Here is an 18448-nt window from a genome sequence, read left to right as displayed (position 1 = left end):
CAATTCGCCGCCATACAACGGATGAAGTTCAGCAATTACGACGCGATATCCAGAGAGAGCTGCAAAAACTCCAGGCAATAGTTCGACGCGTTTCCATACAGCCTGGCGTTCGTCGAGATGTCTCTGCCCACATTCCTGCCGGAGAAGTTCCCCCTACAAGGCAACGTGCAGCCCAACTATCAAAACGACCAAAGGATCTGTACGAACTATGGCATGAATATCAAGTTGGCTGTGCAGAATTAAAGACAGCCAAGGACTTTACAGCAGCCGAACGTGGCGCTAACAAGTTTGCCTTCTCAAGACGAAAGGTGTTTTGGGACGTTGTGTCAAGTCTGGTTCGCTCGGGTTTCACGAGTGACACAGCAATTGACAAAGTGTATTCGGTTTACGGTAGACAGCTCTCTGTTTCAAACGTCTTGGCGGCTCTCCGTGCTGATCGTAGGCGCGGTAGACATCCCAATCTGCGTGTGTAGTGCAAAACTTGTAGTACATGTAGATGACCACGTACTTGTTGATACCCTTGGTCCCTAATTTAATTGTACCCAATCAGAATCCTGTTGCAAACCGAGTTGCAAAACGTGCTGGCATTTATACATTACCAGCCATATGCAACCGAGGTTGTATTTGTTTAGATTGGCAGTCTGTGATTGGCCAATGGCATGGTACCGGCCTGGATCGTGGTCGGTACGGTCCCGCTCAAGTAGGTGTCGTCGGCAACTATTGTTGCATGTACCATAGCACAAAGTGTCATCTTTTGCAACCAGGACTGATACAAAAAGTCTGTGTAGAGTTGCAAGCCGTCCAGTGTAGCCTCTCTACAAAAAATAAGTCAACTTACACTGGCTTTCATGGAGAATATTAATAATCAGTACAGAAAAACACGCCATCATGACAAGTCGCTACAAACCGGAGCTCATGAGGTTCATGGCCTTCACGAACGGCGTGGCGTACAGCAGCGACTACGTCTTCACTATGAGCGAGCTCCTTAACATCACACCAGAGCACGTCTGTCGCTGGATGAACCAGCAGGCTTACGGCGACCCAGAGCCAGATGAATCCATGAAACCTATTCACCGCCGCTCAAGCACGCTTGAGTTTGCTAAGAAAGCTATATCATCTTTTATGACGCGAATAAATACAACATGGGATCCTGTGAACAAACGCGGCAACCCAACACGCTCGGACGCTGTGAACAAGCTGATCAAGAAGGTGAAAAAATTTGAGGTACGTCGCGAGGGGGCAGAATCCAAAGCTCGCCGAGCTGTGGAGTTTGCTGAGTTCTTGAACTTACTGCTTTTAGTTCGGGCTCGATGGAAATCGGATGACTCATCATACTTGGTTAGCAGTGTGCTAACACTGCAGTGGCATATTTGCGCCCGGATTGACGACATGATGAAGTTGCAATTCGCAAACTTCTCACCTAACACACAATACCCTTCCACACTACTTTTGCAAGTGCGGTGGTCAAAAAATATTCACGAAGAGCGAGATGCTCCAGAGCAGATCATTATTGGTAGCCTGGATCCCAAGATGTGTGTACTTCTCAACCTCGCTGTTCATATAGAGTCTACGTCAAGTGTCATGAGCTCTGAGTTTGTGTACGGCAATCCTAAGGACGGTGATCGTGTAGTTCGACGATTCTTGACTAGCATGGTGAAGAACGACTCATTTAAAAAGCGCAAGACAGGAAAGCTGGGGACACACAGCCTTCGCAAAGGTGCTGCAACGTACGCGACTCGGAGTGGTATCTCAAAGGACTTTGTTAACCGACGAGGACGTTGGAGAACGCGCAAAGGGGTTGTTGACGTCTACATAGACAACACCCCACCGTATCCTGATGCATTGACGGTAGCAACGTTAACAGGTTCAGAGGGGCCGTGCTTTTATAATATGCGGACTGGAGCTGGCCGCATTTCGACCGTTTTTCTCGTAGATCAGATTGCACCTGCCGTAAAACAGCTCATGGGAGAATCCATTGCAGCTACATTGGCATTGCCATTATTGTGGGCGGCGATGGAACCATCTGAGAACTACGAGTACGCTTTATTACCGAAAAAGCTACAGCAGAGAATTTTACGCGCATTCGCTAATATTGCTGACACTTCAGGGCTAAATCCTGTTGTTCGGGAGGGAATTTTCGTCACTGGCGATGGCTCGCAGCTAAATCTCGTCATAATGGACAGCAGTGAGGGCCCTGATCAAGAGAACAATGCAGTTGTTACACGTTCTGGTGGTAATGTGTCGGGTGGGGAAGGTAGTCGGCGCGAGTTCGCAGCACTGTACGCTCAAATAGCAGCAATTCGCCGCCATACAACGGATGAAGTTCAGCAATTACGACGCGATATTCAGAGAGAGCTGCAAAAACTCCAGGCAATAGTTCGACGCGTTGCCATACAGCCTGGCGTTCGTCGAGATGTCTCTGCCCACATTCCTGCCGGAGAAGTTCCCCCTACAAGGCAACGTGCAGCCCAACTATCAAAACGACCAAAGGATCTGTACGAACTATGGCATGAATATCAAGTTGGCTGTGCAGAATTGAAGGCAGCGAAGGACTTTACAGCAGCCGAACGTGGCGCTAACAAGTTTGCCTTCTCAAGACGAAAGGTGTTTTGGGACGTTGTGTCAAGTCTGGTTCGCTCGGGTTTCACGAGTGACACAGCAATTGACAAAGTGTATACGGTTTACGGTAGACAGCTCTCTGTTTCAAACGTCTTGGCGGCTCTTCGTGCTGATCGTAGGCGCGGTAGACATCCCAATCTGCGTGTGTAGTGCAAAACTTGTAGTACATGTAGATGACCACGTACTTGTTGATACCCTTGGTCCCTAATCTAATCGTACCCAATCAGAATCCTGTTGCAAACCGAGTTGCAAAACGTGCTGGTATTTATACAGTACACGCAAAATTACATAAAGTTTGTCACTTACAGTAGTGGTTCAATTAACATGTAAGTCGTTGCGTGTCTAGAAACGATAAAACGAAAAGAGCCAAAATAATTAATACCTCGAAGTACCTTTATATGAAGAGTTGGACCTTCTCACTCTAGATAGTGGACTTTGCATCGGTTTCGCAGGAAACAAATATAAGGTACAGTACAGGAATTTGTCCCTCCTCCGACCAGATGGCGTGAACAAACCGTTGACGCACCGATCACCCAGCAGATTTCTTCATTGTTCGTTCTGTTTGTTCATCAAACGAAATCGGGCAACACTGGTCAAACATACTTTCCAACCGTGATAAACCCTAGTACAGTACTGTATTTCAGCGTTGCCAACAGTCTATTTTATGCTTGTCGGGAAGAGTAGCCAGTCGGTCATATCACTTGCAGATAGGATAAATTACAGTTCCTCGGTAATCGTTTATCTGTTGTATTTTTGCATACGGTATACATGTTTACTTCAAAATCGCTACTGTACAGTACTACACCCCGTTTTCGCAGGGGTGGACCAGATATGATTTGCAAATTAATCAGACTTTAGGTTACAAACTTTAGTTCTTTTAGATTCAGGACCATCGCATCAGGAAGTTTATCAAAGGTCCAAGGGCGCGAAAACGGGGTGCAGTACTGTACTACAATTAACTGTTGCCCGTGTATGTAGAAATATCATTCGTAAAAATCGGATTAAGTGATAAGACGGTATGTGCCTAATAAACGTCACGCGTAATGCGCTGCGTATAGTGATATTTATCGCATTATTTTGGCCGGGAGTCATCATGAAGTGGTGAAATATCTTATAGTCAAATTACGACCATCGTAATCGGCTTTGCGGCCACCATACCGTAAAGGATTGAGTGAGACATACTGCGACGCTCTAAAAAGGGCAGCTCACAATAACCAGTATAATTGTACTTTCACTGAAAGTACAATTATACTGGTTATTGTGAACATTTTCTTACCCACTCTGTTACTGAAAGTCTTTCAGTAACAGAGTGGGTAAGAAAATGTACATGTACAACTATCCTATGCTGTGTTCATTCCTGCTCTCTTCAATTAAAGTTATCATTTTCGTTTTCGACCAGGAGGAAACACTATAAAAGTGTGGGGACCGAGTCAAGAGCAGTCAACGATGCGGATCCATCATGCCCTGCTTCTGGTTATGCTTTTTTTACTCGCAGGCAGCTATTCTGTCTCGGGGACCACTAAGCTTGCCAGGCTACGAGCACCCAAATATCAAAAGTTGAATTCCGTTAATAACAATCAACAACTGGTTCGAGCAGGAACAAAGACGCATGGGACAATCGACAGGGCCGACGAAGAAAGGAGAGCGCTCACAGACCTACGCAACAAGCTGGTCAATAAAGCGTCGGTCTGGTTTACCAACAGGAATATAGCGGCAGCTGAGAAAGCCAAATTCAAAGCGTTCATAGCGGCCGAGAAATTGAAGAACCGAAAGCTTAGAAAACTCGCGAAAGCGCAAGTAAGCTCCGATGATCTAGACGCTGCTGCGCAGAATTTGCTGAAGGAAGGTGTCACTCCCGATCATCTCCATATTTGGTTTGGTCTTGACAAGAAAACGAATCAATGGATGTCTAAGAACCCAAGTAGCCCACTTTACTATGTACCGACACCCCAATACCAGCTTTGGGAAAAGCTTAAGGAGGCAACAATGCGCGTAAGCTAAAAAAATAGAGGTGCATGAATTCGCCCTGGCCAAACTGCTTCTATTCACGTTTTTATAAATGGAGGCAGCAGCTGTTGCGAAACCGTGGTGAACTTCATGGGGGAAATGGATCGTCAAGCTGATGCCATCAGTGGTGGAAATCGCGGGGGGGGGGGAATGCCGACGAGTCTTCTTCTTTACCTGCTCCACAGCCACACCACTGTTTAGAATGAGTGCATACTAAACACTGGTGTGGCTGCCGATCAGGTATTAATAAAGTAGAAGACTCGTCGGCATCAGAAACAGTATCAATCACGAAATCGACTTTCACTGCATCTTACGGGCCATTATACACTATTTGTCCAATTAAAAGGAAAGATTTCTTCGATTTTGAGGCTACTTCCGGTGCTACGTCTAACGGACATCAAACATGATTATGCAAGGGAAAATATTAAGTAATTTTTAGCAGGAGCTGTCTTTTTAGCTACGCGTAGATGTAGACCCGCACACTCCTTCTAGCATGTCAGTGTCCCTACATTTGGATATTCTAATATCGCTCTAATGCCAAAAACGAACACTTGTTTGTAGCTAACTTCGAAGTAGTTCAATAGATATCATCCGCAATTATTTCCTCCTTTACTACTATACTAGTACATGCAGTATCAAGCATGTTGTATGCCTACTCGCCGTCATCGTACGTGCCGATGTTCAGCAGAGTATTTATTTCTTCAGCTTGAGACTCGGCGTCTTTCGGGTGCCAGCGACGATATGCCTTCCAAAAAATCTCAGATTCCACACCTGCCACCGCCCTACTAAATCTCCGACGCCAGACGCACGATGCCACGGCCGGTCGTAGAACACCTCTGACTTTAGCAATAGTATAATCGACGTGTGTAGCGCGTCGTGCCACGCAGCCAGCGCTTAACTCGGTTGTAAGAACCTTGCGGAGACGGAACCGCCACAAGTAAACGACGAAGAGTGGGCGAACCAGGGGGCGCATTGCAACCACGTGCTTGTGCAGCCATAGCTTTTTCACAACTACGGCCAGTCGACTCTGAAAGATGAGCCAGTCGTTCGTCAGCAGGATGTCGAAGATATCAACCGGCAGCTTGCCCTTCTTTCGGTCTCGACGGAGGGTTATCTCCCGCGCCCAGTTCATGTTGAATCCACAGACACATTGCACTGCGTCACAGCCTTCAACTTTTAGAAGCAGCACTCGACACGTACGGCAGCGCACCAGGTCGTTATTGTCATTAAATTCCTCTGCGCACGACTCGTGGTGATCGCGACGCTTGCAGTTGAAGCAGAAGTTGTGTCCGCAGCAGTTCGTCTTTGTGTTGGGTCGGAAGTACATCAGGGACAGCAGCAGAGTGGCACGTCGCTCCGGGTCCTGAATACGAGGCAACATCAGCTCGTTCAAGAGGATCGAAGCTTTCTCCTCTCCGAAGGTGCCAAACGCATAGTTCAGAACTGTACGAGGCTCTTGTTTGTGGCGGCAGAATTCCTTGCACAGCGTCTTGAATATCTCGAGTTGCGATGGTAGCAACATGACTGGGCTTGACGGTTTGCGATCAGGATCAAACACCGTAAGATGTGTGTAGCCTGTTTTGTGGCAGCATGGAGGCGTCACTGCGCATGTCTGGCCACACAGCTCTGCGTACTTGGACGTCAACGTAGACTTCGTATCTGTTGGAGCGCACGCTTCCCAGCGACTCGCATGCATCGGGACCAGACAGATTGGGCAGCGGATTCGAGGTAGTACGCCAGGGTAGAATTGCTGTAGCGTCACCTCGACGTGACGACCAGGCATTGCTCACAGATACGGGCGCTGCAGCTCTTCCCGCAAACGTTTGAGAGCAATTGTTCTTTCTCGATGCTATCCAGGCAAATTTGGCAGGTTGTCGTCGCCATTGAATATAGCTTGTTTGCTATGCGGAAGGTTGGAAACTGACCCACAGCTCAGAGCGTGTTGTGCCCTTTTGGGATGCAGTGCTAGCCACAAGAAACTGCTGATTAACACGGTGGGTTGAACTCGAAGCGAGATACTTATGTTGCTACCAAGCACGCGACCATCACTCACAAAATCGAGGACGGAACAATGAAACTTCTGTGTGGGGAATTTAACTGTGCTGTCATTGCGGAGCTGTCATGTGTAGAACGGCGACGGCCTCGCGGTGAGGCATTCACAAACACATTCGGTTGGCGATAGATACTGCAGTGTATTACATAGATCAGGGCTAGGAAAAAGTATTATTATTAATAAATCAATTGAATTTGTTTTTTAGTCTGAAATTATTAGTTATTTATCGCAAAATACTACTGCTTCTTACAAATATATTTCTGAACTATTAAAACAAGTCTTCGGCATGAGTAGGATCTTGTTCACCATAGCAACACGGGATGCTGTCATCGCCACACGCTCTGGATAGGATTCAGTCCCAGGTATCGATTTCTCCATTCAATTCAAACCCAGAAAAATAAGCTTTATTTTTATTATTCGAGTCCATTTTTTTAAGTGGCCATTTTTTTTTCTTTTTTGCAGCCCGATAAATCGGATTTACATGCCAAAATACTGAACTGCATTAAATGTGCCACTTCGTTCGCGGTGTAAGAGTCGTCGAGGCCCAGAAGGTTAGTCGAGTGACCCGACTCGGCTAACTGGTGAAGTGAACCTATTGTTCTAACCAAACTAAGGCTACGTTAGCTGATCGTGGAGGCACGCAGCCGCTATATGTACATACACATGTGGCTATTGGATTTCAAGTTGGATTGCAAAAGTTAGCTTCATTGTTTAAATTTCTTTCTTTGAAGGGGCAGATTTGCATACGCCTGCACAACATTACTGTCAACTCACTTCATAGCTGACGCTCTCTTCTGCATGTGACCCAGTCCAAATGGCTGCAACCGTCGTACGAAACTCGTTGATCATCGCACATCTGGTGGTTCTAACGCACCAGCAAGCTAAACTTAGTACATGTCAGCCAGCAACAACGCGAACCACGGTTCAATGTCATTTGCTTCTCACAAGTTTGAGGAATAGAGTCGCACATTTGCATACCTTGTGTCTTTTTGAACGCCTACCTTTAAGGCTCAGTCTTCAAGACAAATTCAGTCTTGAAGACTGAATTTGTAGTCAACGTTTACAGCGACTACAGTATCAAGTAACATGTGTACAGATGTTCTACTGATCGACTCGCGAAGAAGTTGTGTCCCTTTTTTCGACTAGTCGGAAAACCGTCCACCTCTGATTGGCGCAGTGCACGCACCTTGACTTCGTGTACACAGCAGAAACTCACTCGTTATATACTACAGGCGGCAGGCAGCACCGTTGCTCTGGTAGCTTGCTTTATCGGTAGTCATTTCCCATTCCGCTGGCAACAATGAACATTCCTGATGTGCAGCGCTTGTCGAATTCGAGTTTGCCAACCAAGCCCGACGACTACCATGAACTGAAGACTCCTGATATCCACGAGCTTGAAGATGGAGCCATTCGTCTAGGAGACCCACCCGACATTTACAGCTGGAGCAACATCGGCCTGATGGCCCAATACGCTGCTGTCGGTGTAGTCTACGGCACCATGTACAGCGTGATCTACCCTTTCTTGACGAACTACCTCCGCATGTCTGGAAATGAGACCACGTCCGCCAGTGGGCGCCTGCCAATTATCACTTAAGCGACCGACTTATCTGCAGCAGATAAGTCAGAGTTTAAAAAGATATATGACGGCTTACTTCTCAAAACTTCTACCACAAATGTATTTTGACTGCTTGTTTTGTCCGGTTCTTACTGTCCTACATCAAAAGCTACAATAAAAAAATAACACTTTGTAAAACTGTACTCGACACTTTGTGCCGGACACTACGCGAAATTGCACCCTTCGAATTTTGCTCACTTTCAAATTGGCCCGTGTCGAGCGCAAGTGAACACCACGATGGCGAGCGAGGCCACAGACGACGTAGACCTGACGCTGGTTCTCTGTGCAGAGGTTCTGAAGCAAGAAGAGGAGTTGAACGACGTGCGACGTGTAGTATTTGACGTGCTGATGGCGGATGCGTGGAGAATCGCCATGAGGAGCCGGCACTACCTCACGACAAAGTGCCTTGACACGCCGAGCGAATCGGCTTGGATGATCCTGTACAAGTATGGCAACAACGTGAACTTCCTCAATGCTACCAGTTTAACCAGGTGAGACCCTATCTAGTGTTGTTAAAACTGCACACGTTAGCTAATCGCTACATGTCTGTAGACCTGCGTTCAACCAGCTCCTGCGGAGGTTCAGCAGATTTTACTTCATTCCACGCCACACTACACGTGGCCGCCCACCCAAGCTACGACACCATCACCAAGTGCTGGGTCTTTTAATTTCCTTCTACGTGGGTTCTATGGAGCAGACAACGCTGTGCTTGGTATTTGGTGTCCCCCCAAGCACACTGTCACGGACACTACGTCGCGCAGAGGAATCATTGGCTTCTGCACTTAAAGGATATGCACCAGCAAGGATCTCTTGGCCTTCTCCATCTAGTCAAGCCGAAATGGCTAAGCTGGTTGAAGCTCGGGAGCCCCTCCTGCAGCACACCTTCGGATTTATCGACGGAAAGAACCTGAGAGTACGTGTATGGAATTTCAAACGATTTTTATTTTACTCAACGTTTTCTGCTGTGTTGCAGGTCCAGCAGCCGTCCAACAGTGACCTGCAGAACGCCATGTACAATGGCTGGCTCCACACCGTGTTCGTCACCGGGACAATATGCTTCGCAGCAGACGGCTGTATTATCTGGGCGAAGCACAATTGTCCCGGATCTTGGAACGACTCGGATACGTCGCTCGGCTTTCGAACCAAGCTCCTTGACCCGGTGTGCTGCCCCGACCAACGCATGAACGTGGTGTCGGACTCAGCGTTTCCCTGCTCAACCTCAATGGCTGGCCGCATCTTGACCCCGCTGAAGGACGGCGACCTGGACCGGATCTTGCCGTCACTTCGAAGTTCCGCCCGGACGCTCCACAATGCCATCACGTCGGTGCGCCAGGCCGCCGAGTGGGGCATGGGGAGTATACAAAAGGTGTACCACCGATTGAATCTCCCCTTGCCGTACGATCCGGATCTTCGCGGGCTCCGAATTGGCAGCTTGTTCCGCATGGTCAACTACAGAGTTCGCACCGTGGGAATCTCACAGATCCGCACCACTTTTCTAGGAGAAACGGAAGCTTTCGATCTCTAACACGTTAGCTATGAGCGTTTGTGCATTTCAAGGCTTAAGAGAGAAAATACAAAAATACACTACTGAAATCGGAAAGCTGAGCCTCGTACTGATGTGCATACCAGAAGTGTCTTCGCTGACGTCCTAGGGCTTCTTCGTCAGGGCTCCGATCAGCATCACCAGCTCTTGGGTGCGAGCACGCGCCTCCTCTCGGTCACGGCGTGCGCGCTCTTCCATTTCCTGCCTGTCGATGCGGCGGCGCTCCTCGGCCTGGGCTCTTTCAGCGAGGCGACGTGCTTCCATCACCGCCATATCATCTCGGCGACGCTGGCTCCTCCTCTTCGCGGCGAGCTTCAGCTTTGCGCTCGTTTTCCTCGCGTAGTAAAAGTATAGTCTCCGTGATATTGCCGCGAGTATTGTTCGCCGAGTTTATAAGTCCCTCGAGCCTCGATTTAAGCGCCGTCGTCGCCTTCATGGCACGAATTCTTTTTGCCTTCGCGAAGCTGGCCTCTTGCGTTTCCTTATCGTCTTCATGGGCACGCTTGGCGCCTGCTGTGTCTCGAAACTCGGTCAAGTCCACCCCTCCTAGGCGGTTAGAGCGACTACTAAGCTCCGGATACTTGGCAGCTTCAACTTCGTCCCTGCTTCTGGCGTCGTGACCGTGGTCCCCGTGTCGGTGCGTTCTCGCCGAAGTGTCTTGTCTCGTAGCCGGTGATGCACGTGGTGGTGCAGGGCGAGGGGTTGTACCGCCGACTTCAAGTCCTTGTGGAGAAAGTGATGACGATAACAAGTCCTGGAACTCACCGCGGGTTGGGTCTGTAAGCCCTTTAATGACTGACTCGTCCGTACCGGTCGACTCGCTACGGACAGACCCAGCGCCGTTTCTTCCGGTGGCAGCACGAAGGATCTCAGGGACGTCCGGCTCGTAGAAGGTCTGGTCAGGCTCCGCATCGAAGCTGAAGTCCGGTTCCGTAGCGCTCGTCCTCTCCCGCCTCATCGTCTAGCTCCACGACGTTAGCCTTGTCGTCAATAGCCTGTTTAGCCTCCTTGGCCTTCTGGATATGGGGAGGCATACTGGCCATCCCCGTTGGCTTGCGGGTGCTGTAAAGCTGCTTGAAACTTGCGGCGTAAGCTCTCAAAGTCACGTTCGGGTGCTCCACGGGGCTTGCTAGTGTTAAACGAGGTAGCGAGGCGCTCCCACTCGTCCTTGCCCAACGGAAGTACCTTCTCGACGAGTCTCAACATGCGCTCGATGTCGGCCATTGAGTAGTTAGACGTTCCTGCGTTTCGGACCATTTCTATCATACACAAGAACAGCGGGTCAGTCAAGGTGCGGTTTCATGGGCGCGAGGTCGAGTAGCAGCGTACCGATCGAAGTAGAGGGGGGCAGAGGTCTTGTTTGAAGTGAGGGTTGCTTGCCGCGAGGCGAAATGGAAAGTGAGAGACGCCAGCCCCGGGCCCGCAGTTCGCACCTACAAGAGAAGCCTCTCGATCCACCAGTAGTCTATCTTGGATCTTCAAAAGGCTCTGCAGCTACTTCAACGTGGTTCGCGCTCGAATTTGCGCGCCAAACCAGCAACTTCAACGTGGTTCGCGCTCGAGTTTGCGCGCGAAACCACCCGTTTGGTTCTTGAACACTGCAATGGAAGCCAAAGATGGCGCAAACATTCACGTCAAGGCGCGGGCGTCACAGACACTTACACGTCAGCTATCTAGGCTCACATCGGAACCTCTGGGTACAACTTTACCAAAAAGGCGCAAAGTTAGCACCCATATTAAGCACCAATATGCCTGTGCACACGATGGCTGCCCTCTTTTCACGGATCGTCCTGATCCTGGATGTCCTGGTGGCGGCAACCGTGCCATCCACACTGACAGACAAACCATAGGTCGTCCCCATAGTCGACGGTCACCTCTTGGCCGCGGCGCACGGCATGCGTTGTAGCGACGACCACGGTGGTGCGTCGCCCATTAGAAACCTCCACGAACTTGGCAACCGGACGGCATGAGTGGTTTACAAACCTCATTAAGCTGCCCATCTTCTCTGCGTTGATTGCCACACGCACAGGGTAACTCGGGCGTTCTGGGCGTAGTTTCATCACAAGACGGTATCCTTGGTTGCGTGGGCGCTGTGAGCGCGAGACGCTCAGGTGCTCGATCTCGCCCAAGTATTGCCCCAACACTTCTCCTGGCTCGATGTTTTCAGCCGCCACCACGCCCAGCACCTCTGTGCGTACGTTCTTGCCCAAGAAAACCTTCTTCGACTCGCCGAGTCCATTCCCGCACAGGCCCTCGTATGGGCAGCTGTTAATATTGCAGTACAGGTGTGCAAGCGAGTTCCTGCAGGAATCGACACGACAAGGACCTGGACAATCGCACCATCCGTAATGTGGAACCGCCGGAAAGACGGTGGCCAAGGGGTTGAACCGCTCGCGGAGGTGAGCGACACTTCCCGGCCATCGTGCTGGCACGAACACGTCGTCAGGCCGAGCGGTCTTCAGCATCGAGTGTAGTCTCTCCGACGCAGTGGTAGCACACAGCTTGGCGCCACTGGACTCCGCACGTTGTTTCGAATGCGCCCTCGAGTAAGGCGCGACAGCTTCTCGACGTATACCCCGTCCACCCCGCTTGGCCTTCAGTGACTTGTTCGCGCTTGGGCGGAGAGGCGACCGTGGTGCCGTCTCCAAGAGCACCGGAGACGATGTTGTCGGGCTACGAGGTGCGAATCGCACCGGAGAAGTCGGTGGCTCCGTCGACGTCTCGCTTGGAGGGCTTTTCCTGGGATTTCTTGGCTCTGGAGGGCTCCTGAATGATGTCACAGTCCCGGTGTAGCTGCATGAGAAGCTTGAGTCCTCGTAGGGGATCGACGTAGCGTTGGGCGGCGTGTTCTCATCGCTGGAGACGTCATCAATCCACAGACGTCTCTTGTGGACGGCCGAGTACAGCGGGTTTACCATGCGTCTGAACAAAACAGTTTCAATTGATTACAAACCAGCACTAGAGCTGAAACATACACAACGAACCACGAAGCTGTCGCTGTCTTCGCCCTTCGGACGAAAAACTTAAAGTGATTGGGGTTTTGGCGCGGCGAAAGGTATATGCTTCAAGTTAAGTCCAATGAGTGCATGCAACATATACAGGAGTGATTGTAATCTTAAAATATACAAAATTTAAGATTTAAAGTTAAGATGGCTGCACGACATAACTCGCGGGGTAGGGGAATCTATTGACACGATATTTACGCCTCCGGGCCGGGTATGCGCGTATATGCCTCGACTTATCTGCTGCAGATAAGTCGGTCGTTTAAGTGATAATTGGCAGGCGCCCAGTGTCCTGATCACACTGCCCTACACTCTCAAGGTTTTTATCGGCATCGTGACAGATTGCTACCCGATCTTCGGCTTTCGGCGTAGGCCGTACATGCTCCTCGGTTGGGCCGTGTGTTTCATTTCGCTAGTCGTAATGACCGTCATGCCCATCGGTGATCCGTACTACCCGGACTCCAGCTGGGCGTTGATGACGCCTCTTACTGCCGAGCAGACAGCGCAGCTCAACACCGACGCGCAACATTCGGGTGTCAAGTACATTTTCCTCATGGTCATCGCCAACCTGGGTAGCGTTGTGGCCTTCACGGCTTCGGATGGAGTCCTCGTGGAACTCGCTCAGCGAGAACCTTTAAAGACCCGCGGTGCTTTGCAAGCCATAGTGTATGCAGTACAGTACTCATTCCAGATCATATCGCAAGCGATGGTTGGCTTCGGACTCAACGGTGCTGACTACGGTGGTACGTTTTCGGGTTCCATGGGCTTCAACACCGTCATGGGCGTCTGTGCTGTCTTCTCGCTAGTCGTGATGCCCTTCTCGTGGTTCTGCATCACAGAAGAGAAGACTCACCGTCGCTCGGCACAGAAATACCTCTACGCTCTGTACGAGCTGATCCAGCAGCGCGTGGTGTACCAAATCGTCATCTTCCGTTTCTGCCGCAACGTCTTCTCCTACGTGTCCGTGACGGCGTCATTTCTCATCCAAAGCTACTGGTTGACGGTGACTCCAGTGAACAATAGTGTGGCTTCAATCATCGGCTTGATAGTGTCGGCTGGCTCGCTATATCTGACCAAACAGGTTGGACTCAACTGGAACTGGCGATACATGATCGCCATCTCTCCGATCTCTGTGATCGTCATCGATGTCTTCCCTACTTTCTTCACCATTTGGGACGTCTACCGTAGCCAATGGTTCTGGCTTGGAGTGCCACTAGTTGAGAATCTCCCAAATGCGATTGGAACAATCGTCGCAACGTTTGCAGTACTGGAGATAATCGAGGAGGGTAACGAGGCCACGGTGTACGGTCTAATCACCGCCGTATCCACACTGGCGTCTCCGTTTGCTAGCGTCATTACCAAGAGTATCGACGGCCATTTCGACGTTGAAACAGAATTTATTCAACTGGACAACTCGTATGTCCGTTCGCAGGTGACGTACACGTATCTCATCGCCTACGCGTTCAAGCTTTTCTCGCTTGTGTTCCTCGTGCTGCTACCCAAACAGAAGATTGAAACACAGGAACTCAAACGAACTGGCGGTAAGAACAAGTGGATCGGAATCGGTACAATCAATGTCGTAGCGTTTTCCTTGGTCTGGTCTGTTATGACAAACATCATGACGATGTTTGACAGCACCTCCTGTCTCCGCATTGCAGGAGGAACGGGGTGCTAGATCTACTTGAATAATAGGTTGCAGGAAGAAATGAAAAAAATAGTTTTTTTATTCTGCATTTGGTCGAATTTCTGATGGATGCCAAAAAAATAATATTTCTAAAAATAAATCCGTATTCTATAATTCAATTATTAACTACTACAGCACCAATCCTTATTTAATTTTTTCAAAAATTATATATTAATTGTCTGAGGGAACCCAAAGGTCTAAGCACGTTTGTCCTGCACCAAATTTGCCACAGCACCCCAGATCACGTAAGGAATCAGAAGCACAAGCCAATTTAGCAGCCAACCACCAGCTACAGCAGGATTCGCGCACAAAATGGTCCTTACAAGCAGTTAAATTTGCTCCATGCTCTTAGCTACAGTATGAGAGGGTATGTACAAGTGCACAGCGTGCAGCAAGCAATACAAGAAAGGAAATGGCTACACGAATCTACTGAACCATTTGCGTCGCAACCATGAAGACTACGAGCAAGATGTAGAGGAGGCTGCACGCCGCCAGAACCCGCTAAGCCTACGTCTCGTGAGCCAGCGCACACGAGACCTGTATCATTGGGTCAAGTGGGTTGTCTGCGACCGCCTCCCGTTTGCCTTTGTAGAGCGGAAGCTAACGCGCCAGAACTCGGCGTTCTCCTCTGTGTCGGTAGAGACACTAAAGAAGTCCATGGAGCTGCTGTTCGAGCTCGTCTAGCGTCTTGTTGCAAGCGAGCTGCCCGATTCGTTGGGGATCGTTTTGGACGGGCGGACAAGCAGTAACCGCCACTACGTAGCGATATTTGCGGTATTTGACAATACAGACGGTATTGTTACCGGTAATACCGGTGACGACCAAAGCGAGTACTACAGGACCTGGATTGCCCAACACGCCGATTCGTACTTCTGGCGCTCTCGCCAGTGGAGGAGAAAGATTTAAGCGCTCAAAGCCAGTTTGACCTCGTCGCGGACACGCCGTCGCGCTACAACAAACCCTGGAGCGCTGTGAAGCTCATGATAGGCGATAACTGCTCGGTGAATCAGTATATTGACCGCAGGAAGAGAGATATACCGCTAATCGGTTCTGCTAGCCACAGGTTCAACCTTGCGGTCAAGGGCTTCCTCCAGACTGACGACGTCCTTATAGCAAAGGTTCATGCGCTGATGACCAAGCTTCATACGATCATGGGTCGGGCAATCCTCCGTCGCGTCACCCATCTGTCGCCTCTCCTAAGAAATGAGACCAGATGGTCGAGAACGATCGAGATGGTAAAGCGCTACATGGAGCTCCAGCCGTTTATTGTTTAGCTGGGACACAGTGTCCACGTTGAGTGTGACGTACAGCCTCTACTGCTGAGGCGTAGCGAGCATGAGCGCGTCAAGGCGCTCCTTACAGACCTGACAGCCTTTGAGGCAGTCACCAAGACGTTGCAGAAGTCTACACCAACACTGTCTGCCGTGAGACGTCTGTTTGGCCAAGTGATTAAGCAGTACCCTGCCATGAAGCCTCGACTACTCCCTACCGCCGCAATTGTTAATTATTCAAACTTAGAACAAGGTCGGGTCATGCTACAGCGGATTGTGCTAGATGTAGATTGCCAACTTAAGCACAGGCCTCCACAGTCGCGGAGGGGTTCTCCATCGAACGTGCAGCTTTCAAGAAGCGCAAGTCGACGAAGCGCTCGCACTACGTGGACGTCGCGTTAATTCCACCAACTTCTAATGAGTGCGAGCGCTTCTTCTCAATGGAGAGACTGGTGCTATCCGATCTACGCAAGCGTCTTGACCCTGAAACGCTCGAGGTTATCATGTGTGTACACTACAATCACGACTTGTGGGATGTCAATGCAACGGACGGGGTACGCTCGAGAATGGGTAGGAATAAATTGAATAATTGAATTATTAATTGGCGCCTCTAACCTGGATGTATTAATCTGAGTATTGCATTTTCAACATCCCTATCTCGAGCTCTTCTTGACAGAGACTTTTAAATGTACCCAGGGCAGCTTATTCAGTTTTCCATTTTTGAAAATAGGCATTTATGCAAACGACATTCCTTTCGTTCTTGACTTGCTGTTTCTTCGTTATTCTCGGGTCAGTACCCCTTTCAGTGTTTTTCTTGGTTTCGATTGTTATTTGCTATTCGCAGCACACTAACTCTTCTGCTTCTATGACGGAAGAGCGTTTACAGCTCCACCAATTATACCACGAGCCAAATCCAATTCATCAATTGTTACATTAAAAAACTTATGTTTAATATAAATACTGTCGCGCAAGTCGCTATTCACTACAACGATCATCATTCTCGCGAGTATCATTTGTATATGTGGTTGGTGCATTTCTAAAGACCAAACTTCATCTGAAGTAATCATTCTTAACTGTATTGCAATATGTAGGTCATTGTTTTGTGTATTCTTAATCAAAGCCAATTCAAGTAAGAACAGTCAAATTGAGGTTTTAGAATTAAACTATTCCGATCAACCAAAAGAGTCTTCTATTTAATTGCTTTCTTCAAAGACGCGTTTCCCTAAATATACTGTTCTTGGAGAGCATTTCGTTATTACGCTCAACAAATTCTGGTGTGAGTAGAAACAGTTGTCGAGCTGGACTGGAGAGCTCGATGTATCCCGCACGACATAACATCTCTAATCCTTTTATTGACCTACTATTATGTCTGATAAAGATGACTCTAAGCTGCCGATCAGTGATATTCATATTGAGCGTTGGTATTAGCTGAAATACTAAATGCTGCATGTTAACTTACGCTCGATGATTTCCTAGCCCTGCGCTCGACCCCAGCGTCCTTGAGTACTTGCTTCAGGTCCTTGACGTCAGGGGTACGTAAAAACCAATGGTATGGCCATAAGGATGACCATCATTTATTGCTATTATGTGTGGAATCGCGAAAAATGGGACGAAACCCATAGTAGTCTATACAAAGCACAAGTGAAAGGTGCAAAGCTCTATCTCCAGCTGCGCTCAGTGTCTTCTATGCATTGGTAACAGCGTTATAATATCAGATATGACCTATCGATAACAGTGCATTGAAAATGTGCTCTATTGGTGATCGTCGATGGTGCCTCTCCACCACACTTTCTGCTGTATATTTAGTGCAGATCAGGGATTATGGGGTCTCTCCATTCTGGATTATGGGCCCATAATGGATGGAGCTGGGATTTGGCCCTCCCATCCGTAGTTCATAACCATTTGCGGACCCCCGCTCGACGTCATCCTTGAGGGCATAAACATCTTCTTCAAGCAGCTTAACCTTTTCTTGTAGCGATCGTTGCTACGTATAGTTGGTTGAGCACCTTGATGCATACCAGCGTATTTGGTGTTGACCTCGTAGCTAGCTGTTTCGATGCTGCGGATCTGCTGCTGAACCCAGCCCTGGTCAACTTGAGCAAATATGAAGTTGTCATTCATGACATTCTCCATCCGCACCCGGTCTTGTTCCTCTTCATCCTGTTCCTGCCGAGCATGGTCTTCCATGCTTGGCAGGAACAGGATGGTATACCCTTTCGTCTGTCATAGGGTATGCCATCGAGCGTAGGGTTGCCGTTGTTAGTGTATCCTTTGCGAAGTTTGTTGTTCGCCGTTATTGAATCCTTGTAGCACATGGGGCAGTTCTGGGTTGCTAGACCACAGCATGGAACATTTTCAAGCCGGGAGCGTTCATGTATCTCCATCTTGAGTGCGCTAATGTTGAAAGTCTTGAAGCGCGTCTTCATATCATGACGACAACAGCTCCAAGCACGAGTTGCCAACTATCCCGAACGACCTTAAGAAAATGTTTGTTGGACCCAAGAAGCGCACGGTGCGCAAGGAGATCCTCAAAAACATCAGCGGTGTCTTTAAACCAGGAAGGATCACGTTGTTGCTAGGCCAACCTGGCTCCGGAAAATCGGCACTTAAGAAGATCCTGAGTGGCCGGTTCCCTATTGAGAAAAACATCAGAA

At 49.1% G+C, this 18448-nt stretch overlaps 4 protein-coding genes across 4 annotated transcripts; 3 read left to right on the top strand and 1 right to left on the bottom strand.

Moving 5' to 3' along the window:
- Window positions 1–888: 888 nt before the first annotated feature.
- On the top strand, window positions 889–2769 carry PITG_07984 (uncharacterized protein; the record flags this gene model as incomplete). The annotated part of the gene is made up of 2 exons (XM_002904140.1): window positions 889–1744; window positions 1796–2769. The coding sequence occupies 2 exons, from the start codon at window positions 889–891 to the stop codon at window positions 2767–2769; spliced, it is 1830 nt and encodes a 609-aa protein (XP_002904186.1).
- A 1296-nt stretch (window positions 2770–4065) lies between these two features.
- On the top strand, window positions 4066–4620 carry PITG_22844 (secreted RxLR effector peptide protein, putative; the record flags this gene model as incomplete). The annotated part of the gene is made up of 1 exon (XM_002904139.1): window positions 4066–4620. The coding sequence occupies one exon, from the start codon at window positions 4066–4068 to the stop codon at window positions 4618–4620; it is 555 nt and encodes a 184-aa protein (XP_002904185.1).
- A 658-nt stretch (window positions 4621–5278) lies between these two features.
- Window positions 5279–6834, bottom strand: PITG_07983 (urease accessory protein, putative; the record flags this gene model as incomplete). Its single annotated transcript, XM_002904138.1, has 1 exon — window positions 5279–6834. The coding sequence occupies one exon, from the start codon at window positions 6407–6409 to the stop codon at window positions 5279–5281; it is 1131 nt and encodes a 376-aa protein (XP_002904184.1).
- A 6384-nt stretch (window positions 6835–13218) lies between these two features.
- Window positions 13219–14514, top strand: PITG_07980 (uncharacterized protein; the record flags this gene model as incomplete). Its single annotated transcript, XM_002904137.1, has 1 exon — window positions 13219–14514. The coding sequence occupies one exon, from the start codon at window positions 13219–13221 to the stop codon at window positions 14512–14514; it is 1296 nt and encodes a 431-aa protein (XP_002904183.1).
- Window positions 14515–18448: the final 3934 nt, after the last annotated feature.

This window comes from Phytophthora infestans, genomic scaffold (genome assembly GCF_000142945.1).
Source record: "Phytophthora infestans T30-4 supercont1.12 genomic scaffold, whole genome shotgun sequence".
Classification (NCBI taxonomy): domain Eukaryota; phylum Oomycota; class Peronosporomycetes; order Peronosporales; family Peronosporaceae; genus Phytophthora; species Phytophthora infestans.
Note: the sequence above shows the minus strand (reverse complement) of the source record. Positions and strands in the feature narration are given on the sequence as shown.